Source organism: Gallus gallus, chromosome 2 (assembly GCF_016699485.2).
Source record: "Gallus gallus isolate bGalGal1 chromosome 2, bGalGal1.mat.broiler.GRCg7b, whole genome shotgun sequence".
Classification (NCBI taxonomy): Eukaryota; Metazoa; Chordata; class Aves; order Galliformes; family Phasianidae; genus Gallus; species Gallus gallus.
The window spans coordinates 16,438,186-16,457,668 of record NC_052533.1 but is presented as its reverse complement, the minus strand read 5'-3'; the positions used below and the strand labels follow the sequence as shown (position 1 = coordinate 16,457,668).

Below are 19,483 nucleotides of genomic sequence, written 5' to 3'. Positions count from 1 at the left end.
TGCTGTTGCTCATGTTCAAAGCTTTGTATCTCACTTCTGTGTATCTAACATGGATAACTCATTTCCATGTATCTGATATGGTGGAGAAAAGACGAGCTGAAGGATTAACCAGCCTTTCTGGGGTTTTTGAGCTAAGGGCCTACTCAAAATGTTTAATATCTAGATTTAGGCTTTGCAGTGCTGCCACTTTCTCGTATTTTTAAATATACCTGTTCTGTGACTTCCAGTCTTTTGAAATACTGTACTATTGCATATTCTTTCTCAACATGAATGATAGAGATTTGATGACTGCAAAGAAAAATGACTTTCTGATCTATCCATGATACTTTCATGCCTTAAGAACTGGAATAAAAAGCAACTTCTCTTAAATAGCTCCAGTCCTCCTAATGTAGTTTACTAATTGACATATAGTGAAGCAGCTTTTCTAAAATAAATGCTTAAGTACTGTTCTAGTCTGTGGAGATGTGTATTTGAAGCCTTTCAGCCAAGATTATGACCTGAAGTCCTGAACTTCTCAAACGTATCAGCTTTTATCCATGGGTTATCTATGGAACTTGTGCATTAGTCAGGTTGATTTACTTGTCATCTACAATTTAGGCAGAAGTTATATGCCTGATTTAGGCAAACTAAATCCCAGTCAATGCACCCTGGGGAACTGTTAAAATATTTTCTCCTGGATCTGGTGCCTTAGATGAAGGCAAAGTTAATCTTCTCATAATGAGCTAAGCAAAGATACTGTATGTCTTTTAAGAGAATAACATCAAAGCTATAAAACTCAAGCATTTGCTCTTTTTTTTTTTTTTTGTAAGGACCACGTCCTTTACGCTTTTGAACATTAAACTGTTCCATATAGATTCTCTTTGCACTGTTACTGACCTGCCTGTCCTGATAACAGAGACGTACTATAGTGGGTGGGGCACCTGTAAGAATTTTAGCCATTTTTTTTGATGCTGTATTTGTCTGTTCTTCGTGCCAGCTGAAATGCTGGGCTGCCTGAGTGCTGTGTCAGCAAGCTAAGGCTCTCTTCCATGTCCATAACTCTCCAGGTCTGAGTGTACTTGATTATTAGCTGGTGACCTTACAAAATCTTTTCGTCTCTTAACTCCACAAGTGGCATGGCTACTGGGACAATGTTCTGGCAAGGGTAATAATAGCTCAAAACATGTGGAGGTTTAAAGCAAACATATAAATGCATTTGCCCAAATGCCACATGGGCCACATGGCTTTATGAAGCCTCACATACAGCTGCAGTAACGGGTACATGATCAAGCATTGTCTGACTGCTCTTCTGGTTTCCAAATATTTTTCCCTTAACCTTTGTTCCTTAATGAACAGTGACTGGTATCCAGTATTGAAACAGATTTCAGGGGCTGGTGAAACAGAGGATATCACATTTCCTTATGTGTCATAAATAGGTTTTGTGGCATCTATCGGCAAAATCACTGCACATTTTTTTTTCGTGGGATTTATGCTGCTGTCATAGTCTAATACATTATAAAGGCAAAAAGGGAAAATGATTTGCTGTCAGATTTTCAGTGGGCAGAGTAGTCTGTTAGAACTGCAGAGGGATTTTCTCTGCTGTTGATAGCAGCATGCATATGTGGGTGAATCCTATGCTCATCCTACGCTCCTAGCTTGGAGCTCATCAGGCTGTTGTTAAATGTTGTTGTCAGTATAGGGAAGGCTTGTCTCTGGAGAGAACACTACAGAATGGGAGTTTTGGTTATCAGAAGGTAGGAGAGGCTGTTATGAAATAAAACCAAGTATTTTCTGTGTTGCATTTATTTGTTTGCTTTAGCTAGAAGGACCGAAGGATAGAGAACATCAGCTATACATTTCACGAGACACATTTAAAAGAACGTGATTCCACTAAAATAAAAAATGTAAGCATGGTTTTTGGTGCACTGAGCTTCCATTTTAGCCCCTTGACTCAGATTAATTATTCAATTTACAAATTTTGCCCCTACAATTTACTGTGACTGTAAGAGACTTAATGCTAACAGTAGTCAGTTGAACATCCCAGTGACCCCTGTTGGAAATGGGAATGACATATTCTTAGAATAGCCTTATGGAAAGCCTAAGCAAGCAAAAACAGTAAGTGCAGTAATTCTTGCTGTTCAAAGCCTTGGTCCATGACAAACCACATGTAACATACATAAGAGTAGGCAGAAATGGATGTTGACAGCTTGGAAGAGCATTGCAACTATTGTCCTCCATATAAACAGGAAGAAATTTTCAGAAGACTCAGGTCTTTTGTCAGGCTTGGACCAAGTCATTGACAGCTTCCATAATGTACCTGACCACTGGGCAGAGGAGTAGCACAGAGGTGTCTACACTGAAATGAAGAAATGTGAACATTTTTTACCAACAGTTTACCTCTGCGGCCTTCATAGTCAGCTACCACATGCCAGCTGCCACTGGGCCACATTTGAAGCAGTGCTTTCTTGGTTGATAGCTAGCCAAAAGCCTCAGCTGCTCAGACAAATGGTTCACTGCAAATCGATGAGGTTTTCTGGACACAAGCAGTTAATATTTCAACAGGCAACTGCAGATAAAATTGCTGTGTCAGATTTCATGGCAGAGAGAGCTGTTGCCCTTGTTCAGAAAATTGCATGCCTGGAAAGTGTTCAGACCTTCCCATTTCAACCACCTGAAAATTTCTGCTTTCAGATCAACTTTGAAATGAGTATTTTGCCTGTATTTTTGGACATTGTTTTTCTAGTTTTGAAGAATCAAAGATGAACTGGTATGGTCTCTATCCCCTGGGAAAAACTCAGAGGGGAGGTTAATGCTACAGACTTTGCTCTGTTTATATTAAAAGTCATTACTAAAATTCAGGTGTTTCTGAGCAACTTCTTGCTGGATGCTCTGTTTACACATGCCATATTCATGGATGTCCAGATGCATTTTATTTTTCCATCTGATCTACAAAGGAGAAGTGAGCGTTTTGCTGCATAGTGTATTTGTCAGATTCCCAGAAAGTATCTGCCTTGAAACATGTTCAGCAGCAGTGAAAAGTACAGATGAAATCCTGCACACTGGTTTGATTCAACAAGCCATCTTTTTTAAAGAAATAACTTGATTCTGCTGTAAAAAGAAACAAGCAGGCAAACAAACCAACACTGCTGCAAAGTACAGCAGCTTCTTCTAAGCTCTATCTCAACCCATGTCTGCCATTTTTGCCCCCTTCCTACGCCTCTCTATGTCACACAAAGGACATAGTGCTGGGCTTTTGGCCAGTATCCTGGGCTTGAATTCCCACACAGAAAAGCATTTACTTTGGAAAATAATATCATGTGGCTGCCAGTAGGCACAATACTACCTCTAACGCTAGAATGTACCGACTCTAAATGAAGCTGTGGCAGACGGCCTAAGAAGTTTCAGTGCTTTCTTTCCCTAAATCAAGATTACTCAATTAATTTGTACTCTGGTGCATAGAGTTGTTTTACCAGGCTCTAGTTGGATGGGTGGGATACATTGGTTCTAGCTTTGCTGGACCAAACAAGGTCTGCAGGTGGGGAAGGCTCTGCACAACCTGGGCCAGCTGGCTCCTGATGAGGCCAGGAGAATGGAAAGGAACATGGGATCATCCCACAAGGGACAACATCTGCTGGAACCAGCAGAAATGCTGCTGGAACCAGCAGACTGTGCCTCAGCCCACCATTTGAGCAGCCCTCTGTTAGATTTGTGTGGCATTTTACTTGTTAAAATACTCTTACGTGCATGATGCCTGAAGAACTAGTGTTACGTTACTGACATCCTCATGTATGGTACTAGGTAGATAAGGAGGAAGGCCATCTCTCCAGTGTCTTCTTCCAGTTCAGAAACAGCTCTAGAGCTTTTGGGTCACATCCAGACACTACAGTTGTGTTACATGAGATCTTCAGCAGTGAGGCTGAGAACTCAGCCTCAAAGTGTGACAGATCTTTTTAGCCATCTCCTGAATTACTACATTGAAAGCTTTAGTAGCATTCAAATGAGTTGAGGGGAGAATAGAGAACAGACAGTGTCATGTGTGCACAGACATAAGTTCCAGGCACAGCTGAAAGATCTTTTATCTGGAAGATGTCCAGAGCAGCACTGAAAGAAGAATAGGAATGGGTTGTCCAGGAGGAGCCTCGGAAGCAGGTAGACAGCAGCCTGGCAGGCAGTGAGAAGGAAAACAAAAAACAGAAACAAAACAAATGAACAAAAATAAGAAAACAAGCAAAAAAAGCGATCCAGAAATTAGTGAAATACTTAAGAAGAAACAGCAATGAGTTTGGAAGAAGGAATGGGCGAGTGGAGCACTGAGGGAAGAGCAGGAGCATCCAGAAGAATGTGAAATAGAAATAATTGAGTCAGTTGGATCTTTCTGTTGTTGCAATTGGAGAAATCCATAAGTGAGCAAAAATGATATTTTTTTCAGAAAGTGGTGATGTATAGAGAGATTTGATGTAGCATAATGGAAACATATGGAGAAGAATGTGAAAAAGTCAAATATGATATTGAGATATTGGAGTTTGGGACAGAGAGTAGCAATCATTTTTGACAAAGTGGTTGAGAAAGAAAAATGAGCAGCTCACTTTTTACCAGGTTTATTAGAAGGAGAAACTTCAAAGTGCAACCTAGTGAATAGAGTCCATCAAACCAGAATTAGGCCAGCTGCCTATTATTGGAATAGCTCAAGGAAAATGTCCTTGTCTGTTCTCTCACCATCTCTGGTTACTTGTTTTCACTCGGTTAAGAAAAGTCAGTGGAACTGCATTTAAAAGTGTTGTCACTTCACAGTCTGTCACAGGGTTTTTGCCAGCTCTCTTCAAAAGGAGCTGGTGCCTAGAACTGTGCCAGCTGGTTGGTGTGATCATCTCGTCACTTTACTAGAAAATCTAAATATACAGCAGTACAAACTGAAATATGTCTGCTGTCCTGTTTTGCAACTATTCTGCATTTTATTGAAGCTTTTCTTCTTCTTCTTTTTTTTTTTTTTTAATTAAAGCAGTACTGAAGCTCTCTCTGTCTTTCTGTTCTATAGGTTGTCATTTTGTATTTTGAGCCAAGTGTATTTCGCTGTGTTCTCCTAAGATGGGTTCGTCTTCTGGGCTTTGCTACTGTTTATGGAACTGTGACGCTCAAGCTGCACAGGTATTTCACATATTATTAATTTCCATCTCTGTGGGAGTATGTGCAATCTGTATGGGTACTTAGATGGAAGAGCTGCAAATAATATCATAAATAAGCGCCGTTTCTGATTTTTAAAGCCACTGTGTATTTCTCCACGTTATTTCTGCTGAAATTATATGCTGCTGGTCTCAGTAGAGAACTATGAATGCAGACAGTGATGGTTGCACAGTGAGGCTGTTTCTCAGAAGTGTTGAGCTGGAGCTGCAGGATTTGATGAAGAATGTATGCATCAGCTGTAAAATTGTGCAAGAATCACTTTTCAAAGGTGAATAAATTCCACTTGAACGTAGGATGAAGTAAAATGTCTAAGCTTTCCATATATAGTGTTCAAAGAGATATCTGATGTTCCTAAGTGAGTGATGCTGGGTGAAATAGAATACATTATGGTGTATGTATACACTCTGATGTCTTATGGCTTATAAGTCAAGGGCTGCTCTCTTCAGGCAATCACAGCAGACAGGCTGCATGCTCATGAGCATCAAATGCCTGCCAGCAAAAATGTGTGGGAAATTCTGGGATACACTGGGGGAGGTTCCACTGGGTTGGCAATGCATTCAAATGCAATTCAGAAATTAAGATTCAGAGACTTAACTTCAAATTCCATTTTTGCAGTCCCTTTAGAAAGTGAAGCTTTTGCTGGACAAAATCCTAATGCTTTTCTCTCTTTCAACTTCAGTGGAAAAAAACTACTGAAACATTCTGTAAATATTTTTGTAAATATTTTTATAGAAGAGAAATGCAGTATGCCTATGTTGATACTTAAACACCTTGGATGAAGTAAGCTTGCTTCTCTTTTTGTCTTAGTTTCATTACTGAGTTGGCATGTTAGATAAGGAAGGTTCAATATTATACTCGTAAAATGAATGAGAACTGAAAATTTCTAGTTCACGTTGCACAGTTGGTTTGTCACATTTTAGGTGGAAAAACCCAGTTTCCCATTGAAGCAGAGCTTCCTCTTACGTTTGTGTCTGGCTACTAGTATATGCTTTGGCTGTTAAACTCTGGCTATATCTATGTCTGGCCTCATCTTCTCATTGAAATTTATGTGATGAACAACTTCTTATGCAAAAAGATTAACAATTAGAACACTATAGTCAAGATATGACAGAACTGGTGATTTTGTTTGGTTGACTCATCTGTAGTTCAGATACACAGGAAACTGCCTAAGACTATGAAGGACTCCCATCATCATCACAGTTCTGCTACCCTAACCGGCTGTGTGTATGGTGTGAAGAAGCAGTGTCCTGACAGGGGAGTTGGTCTTCAGCTTGTGTGAAGTGAGAATAGAGACCTAGACTTGGAGCACTTGCCATGCAAGGAGAAGCTGAAGGAGAGGAGAAAACTTTGCAGGGACCTAACAGCAGCTATTTAGGACCTACAAGTTGCTTACTGAGAAGATGGAGCCATTCCCTTTGAAATTACGTACATTGGGATAAGAAAAGACAATTATAAATGGAAATGATAGCTTTCATCTTTATACAGTATGAATTGTCATCATGGTCAACTTTATGTCAGGAAAGCTTTTTTCACCATCAAGATAATTAAGCAGTGGAGGTGGTGCCAGTGAGGTTGCAAATCTTGATACTCGGAGGTTTTAGGGCCCAGCTTGATGAAGTGCTGAGTAACCTGGTTTGAATTCAGTGTTAACCCTGCTTTTAGCACTGGATGACCATTTCTCCTGGATTGATTCTATATTTCTACATGAAAAGCATATAAATGAAATAAATATTTCAGGTATGAATCTAGAATTACTTTCTCTATGAATACATCTTTGTTTTCCACTGAGGTTTCACGACCACTCTTTTCCTACATTCATGATATTGTGTGGTGGTTTTTTTTTAGTACTAAATGTTTCAGTCAGGGAGTGTGCCTTGCAAGAATTATGCTAATTAAGAGTAATATGATACTAGTAGAAATTTAGTAGAAATTTTTGGCAGATCTAGTTTCATCCAGTCATTGCTGGGCTGGAAAATGGCTAATTACAGACACCACAGATACTCATGACGAGCCTTGATTCCCTCCTGTGTCTGTAGCCTGTGTCTTGCCTGGGGGAAGAATTGGATGCTAGCAATGAATTGATGATTTTTCTGAGTTTAATGGAAATATCAATGTTGTGTAAAAGCAGTTATTAGTAATAACTAGAAAGTCTAAAGCTGTATTTCTCAACAAATGAGGTGCTTTGAATAGCAATCGAGCATGAAGGTTATTGAAAGCCAGGTGGGAGGCACTTGAAACTCTTGCTCTCTTTATGGCTTTCTTTTCCCTTTGCTCCCTACTTCCTAAGGAGAGCTTTGAGGTTCTATTAGGATCAGACATCAAGGAAAAATCAGAAAAATAACCAAGAGCAGATGCTTAAGGAAGAGTAAAAGAAGAGGGGAGTCATGTACTGATTTATTCTTTAAACAACCATCACAGTCAATTTTTGCAGTGCCTCATCTCACGTTGCCTCTTTCTTATTCACTGTACATTTTAAAAATAATGAGCTGATGTTTACGGAGGTGGGAGGGTGGGGGTAAGGAAATGAGCTTAATTTAAGAAATCTAACTGTAGAGCAATGTACAGAAGTCTCAGTACTTTCCTCAACAATGAATTCCGCAAACTAATTCTCTCAAGAAATAATGATGTTTCAAGTTTAACCTCTTGGGTTTAAAAGAGCTGCTAATTTTGCATCTTTTAGTATATTTCTCTGACTGAAGACTCTCTTTGTCCCTTCTCAAGCCCTGCATTTTATAAACAGATTATCTCTTTATTTTTAATATTTTATGAGCTTTAACTATTTTGGTTTCAGTGTTAATGCAGAACCCTTAATTCTGGATAAAAGCATAAGAATGGAAGAAGACTAGGTAAATACATGCAGACATGCATGCATGTATGTAATGTTTGTATGTACACACATATGACAGCTTATGGACGTTTTAGGGGAATGATTGGTTACAGACTGTCCTTCCTTCAGGCTATCAGTTCCAAGGCTAGGAATGGGATCTCCAGTTCAGGGCAGCCTCCCTTCCGTATGTATAAGAAGATGTTGACTCTGTGAGACAATTCTGTAATTGATTTAAATGCTGTGCTAAGATGACATTGCTGTGTCTTGCCATCTGGCACAGTGAAACTTTCAACCCATCTGAGTGAGTGATGACCCCTCCTACAGACCTTTGAAGGCACTAACGGATGGAGAGAGGAGTGTGAGTGGTGGGCAGCGCTGCATGTCAGGTGTCATGGTTCAGTGTCTTACAGAAGGAGAGTCTCATGCTAGCAGAGAAGCCAAAAAAGCTGTCAGTTTACTTCTTCTGAAGCACTTGGGAGGAGATGTGCATTGACTGTGAGAAGATGACATGTTGTAGCATCCTCTTGCAGTGAGGTGAGGGAAGGAATATATAGATGATCCCATCTAGGAGTGGTTGTTAGGAATATAGTGCAGAAAGGTACAGAAGGTACTGTGGCAGCTAGAATGTATAGGCTTGTTTGCAAGGGAAGAAGAGGAGTGGTTTAACTTATTTGTAGAGCTAGTTGTGCTGTAGGGGCTTTCTATAACCGTTCTGACCTCTTGTATTTCTCTTCACTGGAAAAGTGTATGTGAGCAACTGAGAAGCTTGGTCTTTGGTATATTGATGCACCACTGTGCATTTTGTAAATCCAAATATGTTAAACAGCTATCCTCCTTTATTATATTCCCATGAAATAAATTACAGCATCACCCGAGAAAGCCAAGCCACACTTCACTGTGAACTCCTCTTTGAAGACCAATCATCCTGGGACAGACTTCCTGTGAACACCATGAGAGTTATGTTACAGGATATGTTCCATGGTGCTTTGCTCTGAAACTTGCTATAAAACCCCCTCAGTCCCTGGAAGGAGAATTCATTTGCCTCTCTTTCTGAGTGATTTGTGGAACTGTCAGCAAATGAGTGATCCCCTGTTTCATCCTCCCAGAAATAGTCAGGCTGCAGCCTGGGTTAGATTTTACCCCAAGACTCACAAACTTTGAAGTACTCCTCCCTTGGCTGAGATGGTTTTTTTATAGGAATTGAGTTTGGATTAAAACAGGCAAAAACTCTTGTTAATTTTGTGCAGTTACATAGTAAAGGTGTAATCTCAGTCTGTTTATGAACTTTAACTGCTAATAAGGCAAACAAAGCTCAGTGATACCATGTTTCTATACCTTCTGTGCATCCTCCTGGTAGGCTTGATGCACCATTTGCCTGGTCTCACTCATTGTTGTCAGCAGCAGAAGTGAAGGGTTGTGTGGTCAGACAGGAAGCTGCCATCAGTCACTCTTGCAGAGAGATGCTGAGCACTGAGTCTGGCACACAAGTTGTGCAGATCCCTGGAGGGAGGCAGATGGAGACATTTTCCTGGAGAGAGGAAAGACACTTGGTCTGAAGCCTTGGATGAACAGAGTTGCATGAGCAGTTCTTGTTATCATTCCCGCTTCAGGAAAAAGGGCAGTGGGACTTGAAAATAGCCATTGTGCACTGAGAAGATACTTGTTTTGTACTGCCAGTTTCTCTTCCAAGAGGGAAATTAACTCAAGAAGCTTCCAAAATTTGCCAGTGCTTGGCAGGACTTCTAGCCATAAACCTTTTGCTGTGGGCTGCTGGAGCTCTATGCTGCTTCAGCTCTTTTGCAGACAAAGCTCCCTCTTCTGCCTCTTTAATTTGTGTTTATGCACAAGTTATCACAAGTTATGATGCTGCTTTGAATGCCACAGCTAGCAGCACTGCTGAATCTATCAGGATTAAAAAAAGAGCCTTCCTGCATTAGTGTTACCTCATTGTTAGCTTCATTCCCTTCCTCCTGATTTTAGCTAAAATGGAGACATGGGGAAAAAGAAGAGGCATCAGGTAATTTTTGTATTTATCATGCATTTGGTTGAGTTAAAAAAAGGTAAATCTGTGAGACCAAACATCTTTGTCTTCTTCCAGTGTTCTTCCTACATACAGCAGTTTGTTGTCATACATATTTGCCCACCTGTATTTAAAAAAGAAATAAAGCAGAGCATGGAAAATGTGTGTAAAGGAAGACCAACTGACATCATCTACCTGGACTTGTGCAAAGCACTTGAGACTGGCACACATGACATCCTGGTCAGCAAATTGGAGAAAAATGGGTAAGGAATTGGCTGGATGGTCACACTCAGAGAGTTGTGGTCAATGGCTCAGTGTACAAGTGGAGACTGGTAGCATTCCTCATGGACCAGTGCTGTTTAATGTCTTTGTAGGAGACAGGGACAGAGGAATTGAGTGCACCCTCTGCAAGTGTGCATGTGACACCAGGCTGAGTGGTGCAGTTGACACTCTAGAGAGATGGGATGCCACCCACAGGGACCTGGACAGGCCTGACAGGTGAGCCCATGCCACCCTCATGAAGTTGAACAAGGCCAAGTGCAAGGTCCTGCACCTCAGTTGGGGCAATCCCAAGCATAAATACAGGCTGGGCAGAGAACGGCTTGAAGTTGCACAAAGAGAAGTGTGACCAGCAGACCTTGGGAGGTCATTCTGCCCCCCTACTTTGCTCTCATGAGACCCCACCTGGATTACTGCTTCCAGTTCTGGGGCCCCCACCACAAGGACATCAAACCATTGGAGCGGGTCCAGAGGAGGGCTATGAAGGTGATCAGAGGACTGGAGCACTTCCCTCACAGGGACAGGCTGAGAGAGCTGGGGCTCTTCAGCCTGGGGAAGAGGTGGGTCCTGGGGAACCTTATAGCAGCTTTCTAGTACCTAAAGAGGGCCCATGGGAAAGCTGAAGAGGGACTTTTTTTAAGGGCATGTAGCAACAGGACAAGGGGAAATGGTTTTAAACTGGAAGAAGGTAGATTTAGACTAGACATTAGGAAGAAATTCTTTACTGTGAGGGTGGTGAGACACTGAAACAGGTTGCCCAGAGGGTCTGGGGATGCCCCCTCCTTGCAGGTGCTCAGCACCAGGATGGATGGAGCTTTGAGCAACCTGGTCTAGTGGGAAGTGTCCCTGCATATAGCAGCGGAACTGGAGCTAGATGATCTTAAAAGCCCCTTCCAGCCCAAACCATTCTATGATTCTGATTCTGTGTATGTGGACTCTTATGCCACTTGCGTTATTTGTAGCTCATGTCACTGATATTTCTTTTTTATGAGAAGAGACAGTTCTAGACCTGTGGAAGATGTCTGTGGAAAAAAAAAGAAAAAAAAAGTGGTGTTGCTTGAATGGGTTTGTCGGTGTATATGATGCAGATGACTTCTAAAGCAGCGTCTCACCCACTGCTGCATCAAGTGCCAAGGGAAAAGGGATTTGCTTTATCTGTCTGTTCATTTTGAAACCCATTGGCCAAATTCAGCCAAAGAGATCAGAGAAACAGATATTATATGCACAAAGTCCTACAAAGCTTTGTGAAAAATGTTGGAGCAGAAAACAGAGTTATGAACAATCCCACAGGGCAGAAAGGTGAAAGGCACAGGATCAGCAGATACCTGTGGCTGGTGTGCCTCATGCTGGCTGGCAGCTCACATGTTCTGCCTCTTGCCTGGCTGTTAGCGAAAGTAGGAGAGAAGAGGGGCCTTTAAAGGCAGGAGGCAGAGCGAATGAAAGGGAACTGGACATGCTGCAAAAAATCTATACGCATGCAGTTCATAAAGAGCTAAGTTTCACTAATTAGGCTGGTCAGGGAAAAATCTGTTTTCTTGTTAGTGTGTCTTAATCTAATTCATTCAGTTTCCGAGTATAATTCATTTCTCTTGCCTCCTGCAAACTTTTTCTATTTAAAATTTTAATATTTTATTTCTTTTTTATGGTATAGATAAAAACAGGGCTTAAGAGTTAGGTAATTCCATGTAGTATTCTTGTATGATGCACATTCAAAATGAAATTCTCATTTTGGTAGCGCTTCTAGATTAAATAATGGTCATACTCCATTTTATTGTGGCTTTTTCTTTCCCAATAAAATCTGCATTATTAAAATCCTATTTAGGTCTTTTTATATCTTTGCCATTCTCAAGCGTTAACTAGCCTTAACTAGACAGCATAATGGTTCTGTTTCACATTTCTGAATACAATATCTACTATCATATATATAAACTAATAAAATGTAGCATAACTGTTACGAGGATGCTCGGTGCAGAATTAATCTTGATGAAGCTCAGCACAGGAATGGGACTAACAAACATTATCTTCAAGCAAAAAATTCAACAAGAGGCAGCACTGTCCTGTACCAACCACTGCCATCCATAGCAACCACCGGGTACCAGGAGCTGCTCAGGCCTTTCCCATCCCATTTAGTTATAGGACTAGAGATGGAGATGGCCTCAAGTTGTGCCATGGGAGGTTCAGGTTGGATACAAGGAAAATTTTTTTCACTGAAAGAGTGGTCAGGTGCTTGAATGAGCTGTCTAGGGAGTGATTGAGTCACTATCCCTAGAGGCATTGAAGAAATGTTGTACTTTTAGTGGAGCAATATTGGTGATAGGTGGACACTTGGACTGGATGATCTTGGAGGTCTTTTCCAACCTTGGTGATTCTACAATTCTGTGATCCCTCAGTGCTTCCCTGCAGCATGAGGAGGGGGCACCTCTGTTGCTCTTCATGTCCCCTCAGCCTCTTTGCTTAGCACTGTGCCTGCAGCCTGCCCTGGGCAGTTGTGTGCCTAGCTTCTCCCCAGCCCTGAGGTCTGGGCTGGACTTTCATTCCACAGGGCAAAATCATTCCCATACCTGGGAAACTGAGAGGTGACACAGGAGTCCACTACTTGATGATGCTGGTCACTTCACCAGTAGGAATGCCAAAAAAGCAGAGATGTTTAATGCCTTCTTTGCCTCTGTTTTCAGCAGTGATTACAGGCTCTGGGACCACCAGAGCATTCGGTTTGACAACTGTGACTGTGGTAACAATAAACTCCCAGCCAACCTAAAATTTTGTGCAATTGCAGCTCCAGATGGATGTATATAAGTCCATGACACCCAAAGGGATTCATCCTAGGGTACTCAAAGAGCTGGCTGATGTCATCACTCTCAATTATTTTTCAACAGTCTTGGGAATCCAGAGAGGTCCCATTCAAGTAGAAGCTGGCAAATGTTGTCCCAAGAGAGACGTCAGAGATTGCAGGCCTGTCAGTCTAATTTCAATGCCAAGCAAAAGTACGGAGAAAATTATTCTGGGAGACATTGAAAATTGGTATTGGGATCCTGGGCAGCATGATCTAGTGGTTGGTAGCCCTGCTCATGGCAGAAGGTTGGAAGTGGATGATCTTTAGGGTCCCTTCCAACATAAGCCATTCTATGATGCTGTGAAAAACAACTGAAAGGCAATGCAGTCATTGGTCACAGCCAAAATGAGTTTGCAAGGGGAAAGTTTTGTTTAATTAACTTGATCTCCTTTTATGACAAAGATACCCAAGGGAAATTCAACGAGGGAAGCCAGTTGATGTTGAATCTTTTGGGATTTCAGCAAAGATTTTGTTACTGTTTCTCACAGTCTCCTTCAGGACAAAATGTCCAGCGTACAGCAGGACAAAACCAGAATGTGTTGTGTGACTAACTGGCTGATGACTTGGTCTCAAAGGGTTTTAGTAAATGGGACTACATCCAGCTGACAGCTAGTCACTAGTGAGGTTCTGCAGGGCTCCATTTTAGTACCAGTTCTCTTTAATGTTTTCATCAATGACTTTGATAAGGGATTTGAAGGTAAATTAAGTTAGTTCATGTATAATGCTAAATCGGGAGGAGCTGTAGAATCCCTTAGGAGTAGAGAGGACTTGCACAGAGATCTGTACAAATTAGTGGGCAAGCACCAATTGTATGAAGGTTAAGAACAAGTGCCAGATTCTGTACATGGAACGGGGCTACCCTGTCCATGTTCAGAATGGGGCATAGGAGTCTGGAGAGCAGCCCCACAAAAGGGATCTTGGGGGCTCTGACTTACATTAAGTTGAATGTGAGCCAGCAATGTGCCCTGGCAGCCCAAGGGGCCCACTGTGCCCTGGGGTGCACCAGGCCCAGCACTGCCACCAGGAGAGGGAGGCGTCTGTCTGCTCTGCTCTTTGCAGCATCAGCTCCAGCACTAGGTGCAGTTTGGCCCAGCAATATAAGGACATAAAACTATTAGAGAGCATCCAAATGAGATGAAGGGTCAGGAGGACAGAATGTGTGAGGAGCAGCTGAGGTGCCTGAGTGTGCTGAGCCCAGAGCAGAGGAGCTGAGGGGAGGCCTCATGGCGGCTGCAGCTCCTCACAGGGAGCCGAGGGGCAGCGCTGAGCTCTGCTCTGTGTGACAGCGACAGGGCCCGAGGGAACGGCATGGAGCTGTGTCAGGGGAGGGGCAGCTGGGGGTCAGGGAACGGTTCTGCACCAGGGGTCAGTGGGCACGGAACAGCCTGCCCAGGGCAGCCCTGGGTGCTGGAGTTTAAGGAGTGTCTGCACACCGCTATCAGACTTTGGGTTTGGATTTTGGGCAGTCCTAGCTGGAGCCGGGGTTTGGACTCAGTGATGCTAGTGGGTACTTTCCAACTCAGGGCATTCTATAATTCTAAAATATATAATTTTATTAGAGCACTGTGATATTAAAAATATTTGTACATATTCCTATTAGTATTTAATTTATATACTGTAAATACGGCTGTATGGTTCCCTGGTCTGCTTTTTTTAATCACCTCAGTGTAGCGCACATTCTGCTTTATCTCAGTAGACTAAGTTTGGCTAGGAAAGCTCCAAGAGAAGGTGAAGAAAGTATCCATCTTTGTAATATTAAAACTATATTGCTGTACTGTTTAGAAGAAAAGCAATGGGTGGTAAGGCCCTCTGCAGTGACCCACAAGTATCAGGAGACCTTTCAGATCTCATGATGGTGCATGCAACAGCACCACAGTGGATAATGGGAGAAATGTCAGGTTTTGCACATCCCATGGTATCAGGAGGGCTTCAAAGATGAAGCTGAAATGCAGCTAAGTACAGAATCCCATCAGGTGGCGAAACTTTGGGCTGCTGTGCTGCAGCTTCCTTGTTCCAGGTGAGCTTGCACACTCGTGATACATGTGAATTAGTTCTACAGGCTGCTTTTTAATTTTCTGTAGGAAAGACAGAATTAGTCAGTAAAAGAAGGTAGCTGCTGTGCAGCTGTCTGCTGGGTAGGATTATGGCATAAAAGAGAAGCCAGGCATCACACTGCAATGCCTGAGTTACAGGCTATTTGTGGAGGATTGTGAAGAGGGAGTTAAGTGTATGACTCACACTCCACACATGGGCTGATCACAGCTAAGAAGAAGGAGAGATTTTCAGATAACATACATTGATTGTCAGTGAAAAATCATGACTGCATGGGAGTGCTTCTAGTGGGCTTATATCTTATCAAGAAGTAAGCCTGATACTATTTAGCATTTTCAGTAGCAGTGAAGAACCAAACACAAAATGATTACTCATAAAATTTGTGGATAATACAAGGCTTGATGAAATGGTAGATTTTGTTTGAGAAGGGATAATAATGAAAAGTAATCTTCATTGCCTTGTGCCTTCGGCTTAGTCAAAGAGATGCGTTTGAATACACTCAAAATAAATTATGGTTAGGGACTAGTTAACATCACAAATCAGAGATTACTGGTAAGGAATTCATTTTGCAATAGGGAGGTATGCAGTAGATGGGTATGGTTCAGAAAATATTTGGGGGCTTAGAAAAGTGTTTGATACTCTGAAACTCAACCTGTTGTTTAGATCAGCGAAAAGACTGGAAGATGATTTCTTGTGTGGTATATAAACAAGCTGGAAGAAAAAAAGTAGGCATGAAAGACTCTTTAATCTATCGGGCAGAGGCTTAGTAGGATCTGGTAGTTGGAAGCCAATGCCACTGACATTCAAATGAGCAATCTGGCACAAATTTTTCACAGCAAAGGTGCTCCGCTATTGGAAAACCAAATAAGATATGGAGACTTCTTTGTGCTGCTTTCAGATCAAAATTGAATCCCTTCTTGGAAGATATACTTAAGTATGACTACAAATTACTGGAGTTTGTATGGGAAAAAAGAAGCTGTGGATGCCCCATCCCTGGAGCTGTTCAAGGCCAGATTGGATGGAGCCCTGAGCGGCCTCCTCTGGTGAAAGGTGTCCCTGCCCATGGCAGGGGAGTTGCAACTGCATCATCCTTAAGGTTCCTTTCAACCCAAACCATTTTAGGATTCTATGATTCTGTAAGTTCAGGAATAAACAGTAGGTTATGAAAAGCTTCATTATTACTTCAGTTTCAAGCATCAAGCTATTGCTTTCAAATCTAATCCATAGTATTTAAAGTTTAAAAATTGCTACAAAATATTTGTATTAAAGAATAAAACTCTTACTATTGTAGATTATTATGGTACTGTGCACTGTCTGGTTTTACATGGCTTAGTGCCACATAAAATCACATTCAGCTGTGTTGTTTTTTCTTGGAGTTCTACCCCTTTATGTGCACAGTGTGAGCCTGTGTACGTCTTTGAAATTACTTCTATATGGTTCAAGCTGCAGTCTCTGTTTCTAGCCAAATCTAAAAGTACAAGCTGTTAATAGGCAGTGCAGACTTTTGAGTGCCTAATTCTAAAGTGTGACTGAAGTCAGTTAGCAGTGGTGCATTACTCAATGGCCTCTGGGTCTCTCTCCTGCCATCAATACTGTTGTGTTCTGGCAGAGGATAGTGGTGCAGTAGTTCTGTTGAGCCATGTTCTGGACCTCTGCAGCAACAGTATCTGTTATTTTTCTCAGATCTTCTTGAGCAAAACATCCTCTCTCCCCCTTCCTGGCATTTCAGGGAGATGCCTCCTGTTCCTCCTAGATTTGCCTCTAGGAGTTTACAGCTTCATGTGAGTGCAGAGCTGCTGGTGGGGAAGCCCTGCTTTCTGCAGCCTTCACCTCCTAGCATCTTTTATTAAGTGCCAGCCAGTCATGCAACCATACGTGTTGCTAGGCTTTTTGATTTTCCTTAACTATCATTTTATATATCCTCTAGGACTCTCTGGCATCAATTTTCAACAGTGCAGGTATGCTTGTTTTCAATGTTTTATTCTGCAAAACATTGGATGTTGGCAGCCGAGGATTCATTGGTGCTACCCTGTTGCTTGGAATGGACCAGGGTCTTTTCTCTGACCTGATTTTCAGCATTACTTTGGCATCATTTTCTACTGTTCAGTTGTGAATAATGCAAATTGGCATCATGTGTCTGGAATCATACTTCAGTTCAAACTGCATAAATATACAGCTTCAAATAAGAGCCAGTGTCTGAAGGCATTGTGGTAATTTACCAGGGCTGTTGAAAAGCAAGTTGGTACAGATAAGTGTGGAATTACTTGGTACTGTTGCCTCACTGAAATAAGGCTGAAAATGTAGCAGCTTTATTGTTTTTCAGTTGCTGCAAACAAACCTACATCCACCTTTTTTTTTTTTTTGCAGGAGATCTGTTTTTCTGCTTGACTTGTCTTTGTAGCTTTGGCCTATAGGATAAGCTGCTTTTTCTTTTTTTCTTTTTGGATTTCTTTTTCATGCCACTGTTGATATTTGTTTTATGAAGCTGCATATTGAACTTTATATTTAATATTATTTTTTATTAAACCATGTGATTGCTAGCTCTCTTACGGTTTCTGCCAGTCTCTTAATAACCATTATATATTCCTTCTGACCTACTTCTCTTGCACCTCAGATATCACTCTCTTATTTGCTTTGAACAAAACTCCATGTAGTGCTGAGAGCCTCAAAACTGACAAAAGGGCCGGAGCTACACTGTCCCAGTATCTCTTAGTAACAACCTTAATTGCTTTACGCAGGATCTTTCCTCGGCAATAAGTCTGCCTTTTATCTTAGAGTGGACAGACCTTTTTCTTTTAAATCGGATTAACGTAATCCAACTCTGGACTTTGCTTCTCTGCACTTTTTCAAATGCTTTGGAGAATATGGCTGCAGTGACCAAATCTCTTCCGAGTTTTTATTCGGTTTGCAAATCACACATTTCTCTTTGAGAAAATTGCTTATATGTTACTCTGAGAATCTTCTAGGTGCTGACTGCCAAGCTCTGTTTAGAAGTAGCAATTCATGGCTTCTGGTGAGGATCAACTCATACCGGCCTCTGATGAATAAAAACCTATTACACCTATAAAAATGAGACATTGACCATGTTACCATTTGAATGTAATAAAATTTAGGAGTTTGTAAAAACATCTATTTTGTAAAATTTTCTTTTATCTGTGACTCTCTCTTTTGTAAAGAAACTGTCAGTGCCATTCCTCAGAAACACTGACCAAGGCTCCATTCAATTTACCATAGAATCATAGAATGGCTTAGGTCAGAAGGGACCTTAAAGATCATCTAGTTCCAAACCCCTGCCATGGGCAAAGTTGCCAACCTCTAGATCAGGCTGCCCAGGGCCCCATCCAACCTGGCCTTGAGCACCTCCACACCTTGGGCATCCACAGCTTTTCTGAGCAGTCTATGCCAGTGCCTCACCACCCTCTGAATAAAGAATTTCTTCCTAACATCTAACCTAAAAAACAGAGTTTACTGGCTTTGGAAGAATGGTCATTAGCTTCTTGGAGGAGCCCTCCCGGATTACTCTGGGGCAAATCTGAGGTTTTCCCCTGCTTCTTCCTAAAGTGACAGTGTTCCCTGGCTTTTCTCTGTTTCTCAGCAGTACATCCCCTTACCCCATCAAATCCAGTTTAAAGCTGTGGTGATAAGCCCAGCCAGCTTGTTGCCCGCTATATTCTTACCCCTCTTGGTTGGTTGCATTCTTTCCAGCATCAACATGCTCTCTCTAGTAGTCCTCTGGCTTTATCATACTTGGTAGTCTCTTCATGTTGCCTTGAATGCAGGTCCCCAGCAGGCAGCAAATCTCTCTAGACTGATTATCTGGGCAGCAAGTGGGTGTCTCGGTGTCCCTGAGCACAGAGTCCCCACTTACTAAGATGTTTCACCTTTTCTTGGTGGCACTGGTTCTGACATTTTTCACTCTGATCCCTCAGGGCCAGAAGCTCCACGAACAAACTCTTACAGTTTATCACATCCTTCATTGGCATTTGCATTCACATCCATATCACTGATGTGGACAAGAGATGAGGTGCAGAATCCTTGTTCACCGTTCTGTGTTTTTTCTTATCCTTCTGTCATTTGCAGTGGGGGAAGTGCAGTGATGGCTGCCATCTGTTTGTACTCTTCTCTGAACTTTGTTCTTGGGCTTGCTACTTCTTTTACCTGGCATTCTGATACTCATTTATACTTTGCCCAGAAGGTCACTATCAGATCTCCCTGGAGCCTTCTCTTCTCCATCGTCCTGTAAACTCAAGCACTACTATTTATTTCAAATATCAAATGCATGCCCTGTGGTGGGTCCCAGAAATCTAGAATG

The 19,483-nt window shown here is 41.8% G+C and overlaps 1 protein-coding gene across 2 annotated transcripts in view; it reads left to right on the top strand.

The window, feature by feature from the left end:
• GPR158 (G protein-coupled receptor 158) overlaps positions 1 to 19,483 on the top strand; it is a 184,468-nt gene that overhangs the window by 126,421 nt on the left and 38,564 nt on the right. For both annotated transcript variants that reach the window (XM_040673575.2, NM_001257299.2), the window contains exon 6: positions 5,015 to 5,124. In XM_040673575.2, coding sequence (XP_040529509.1) covers positions 5,015 to 5,124 — 110 coding nt within the window. The remainder of the gene's footprint in view (positions 1 to 5,014; positions 5,125 to 19,483) is intronic.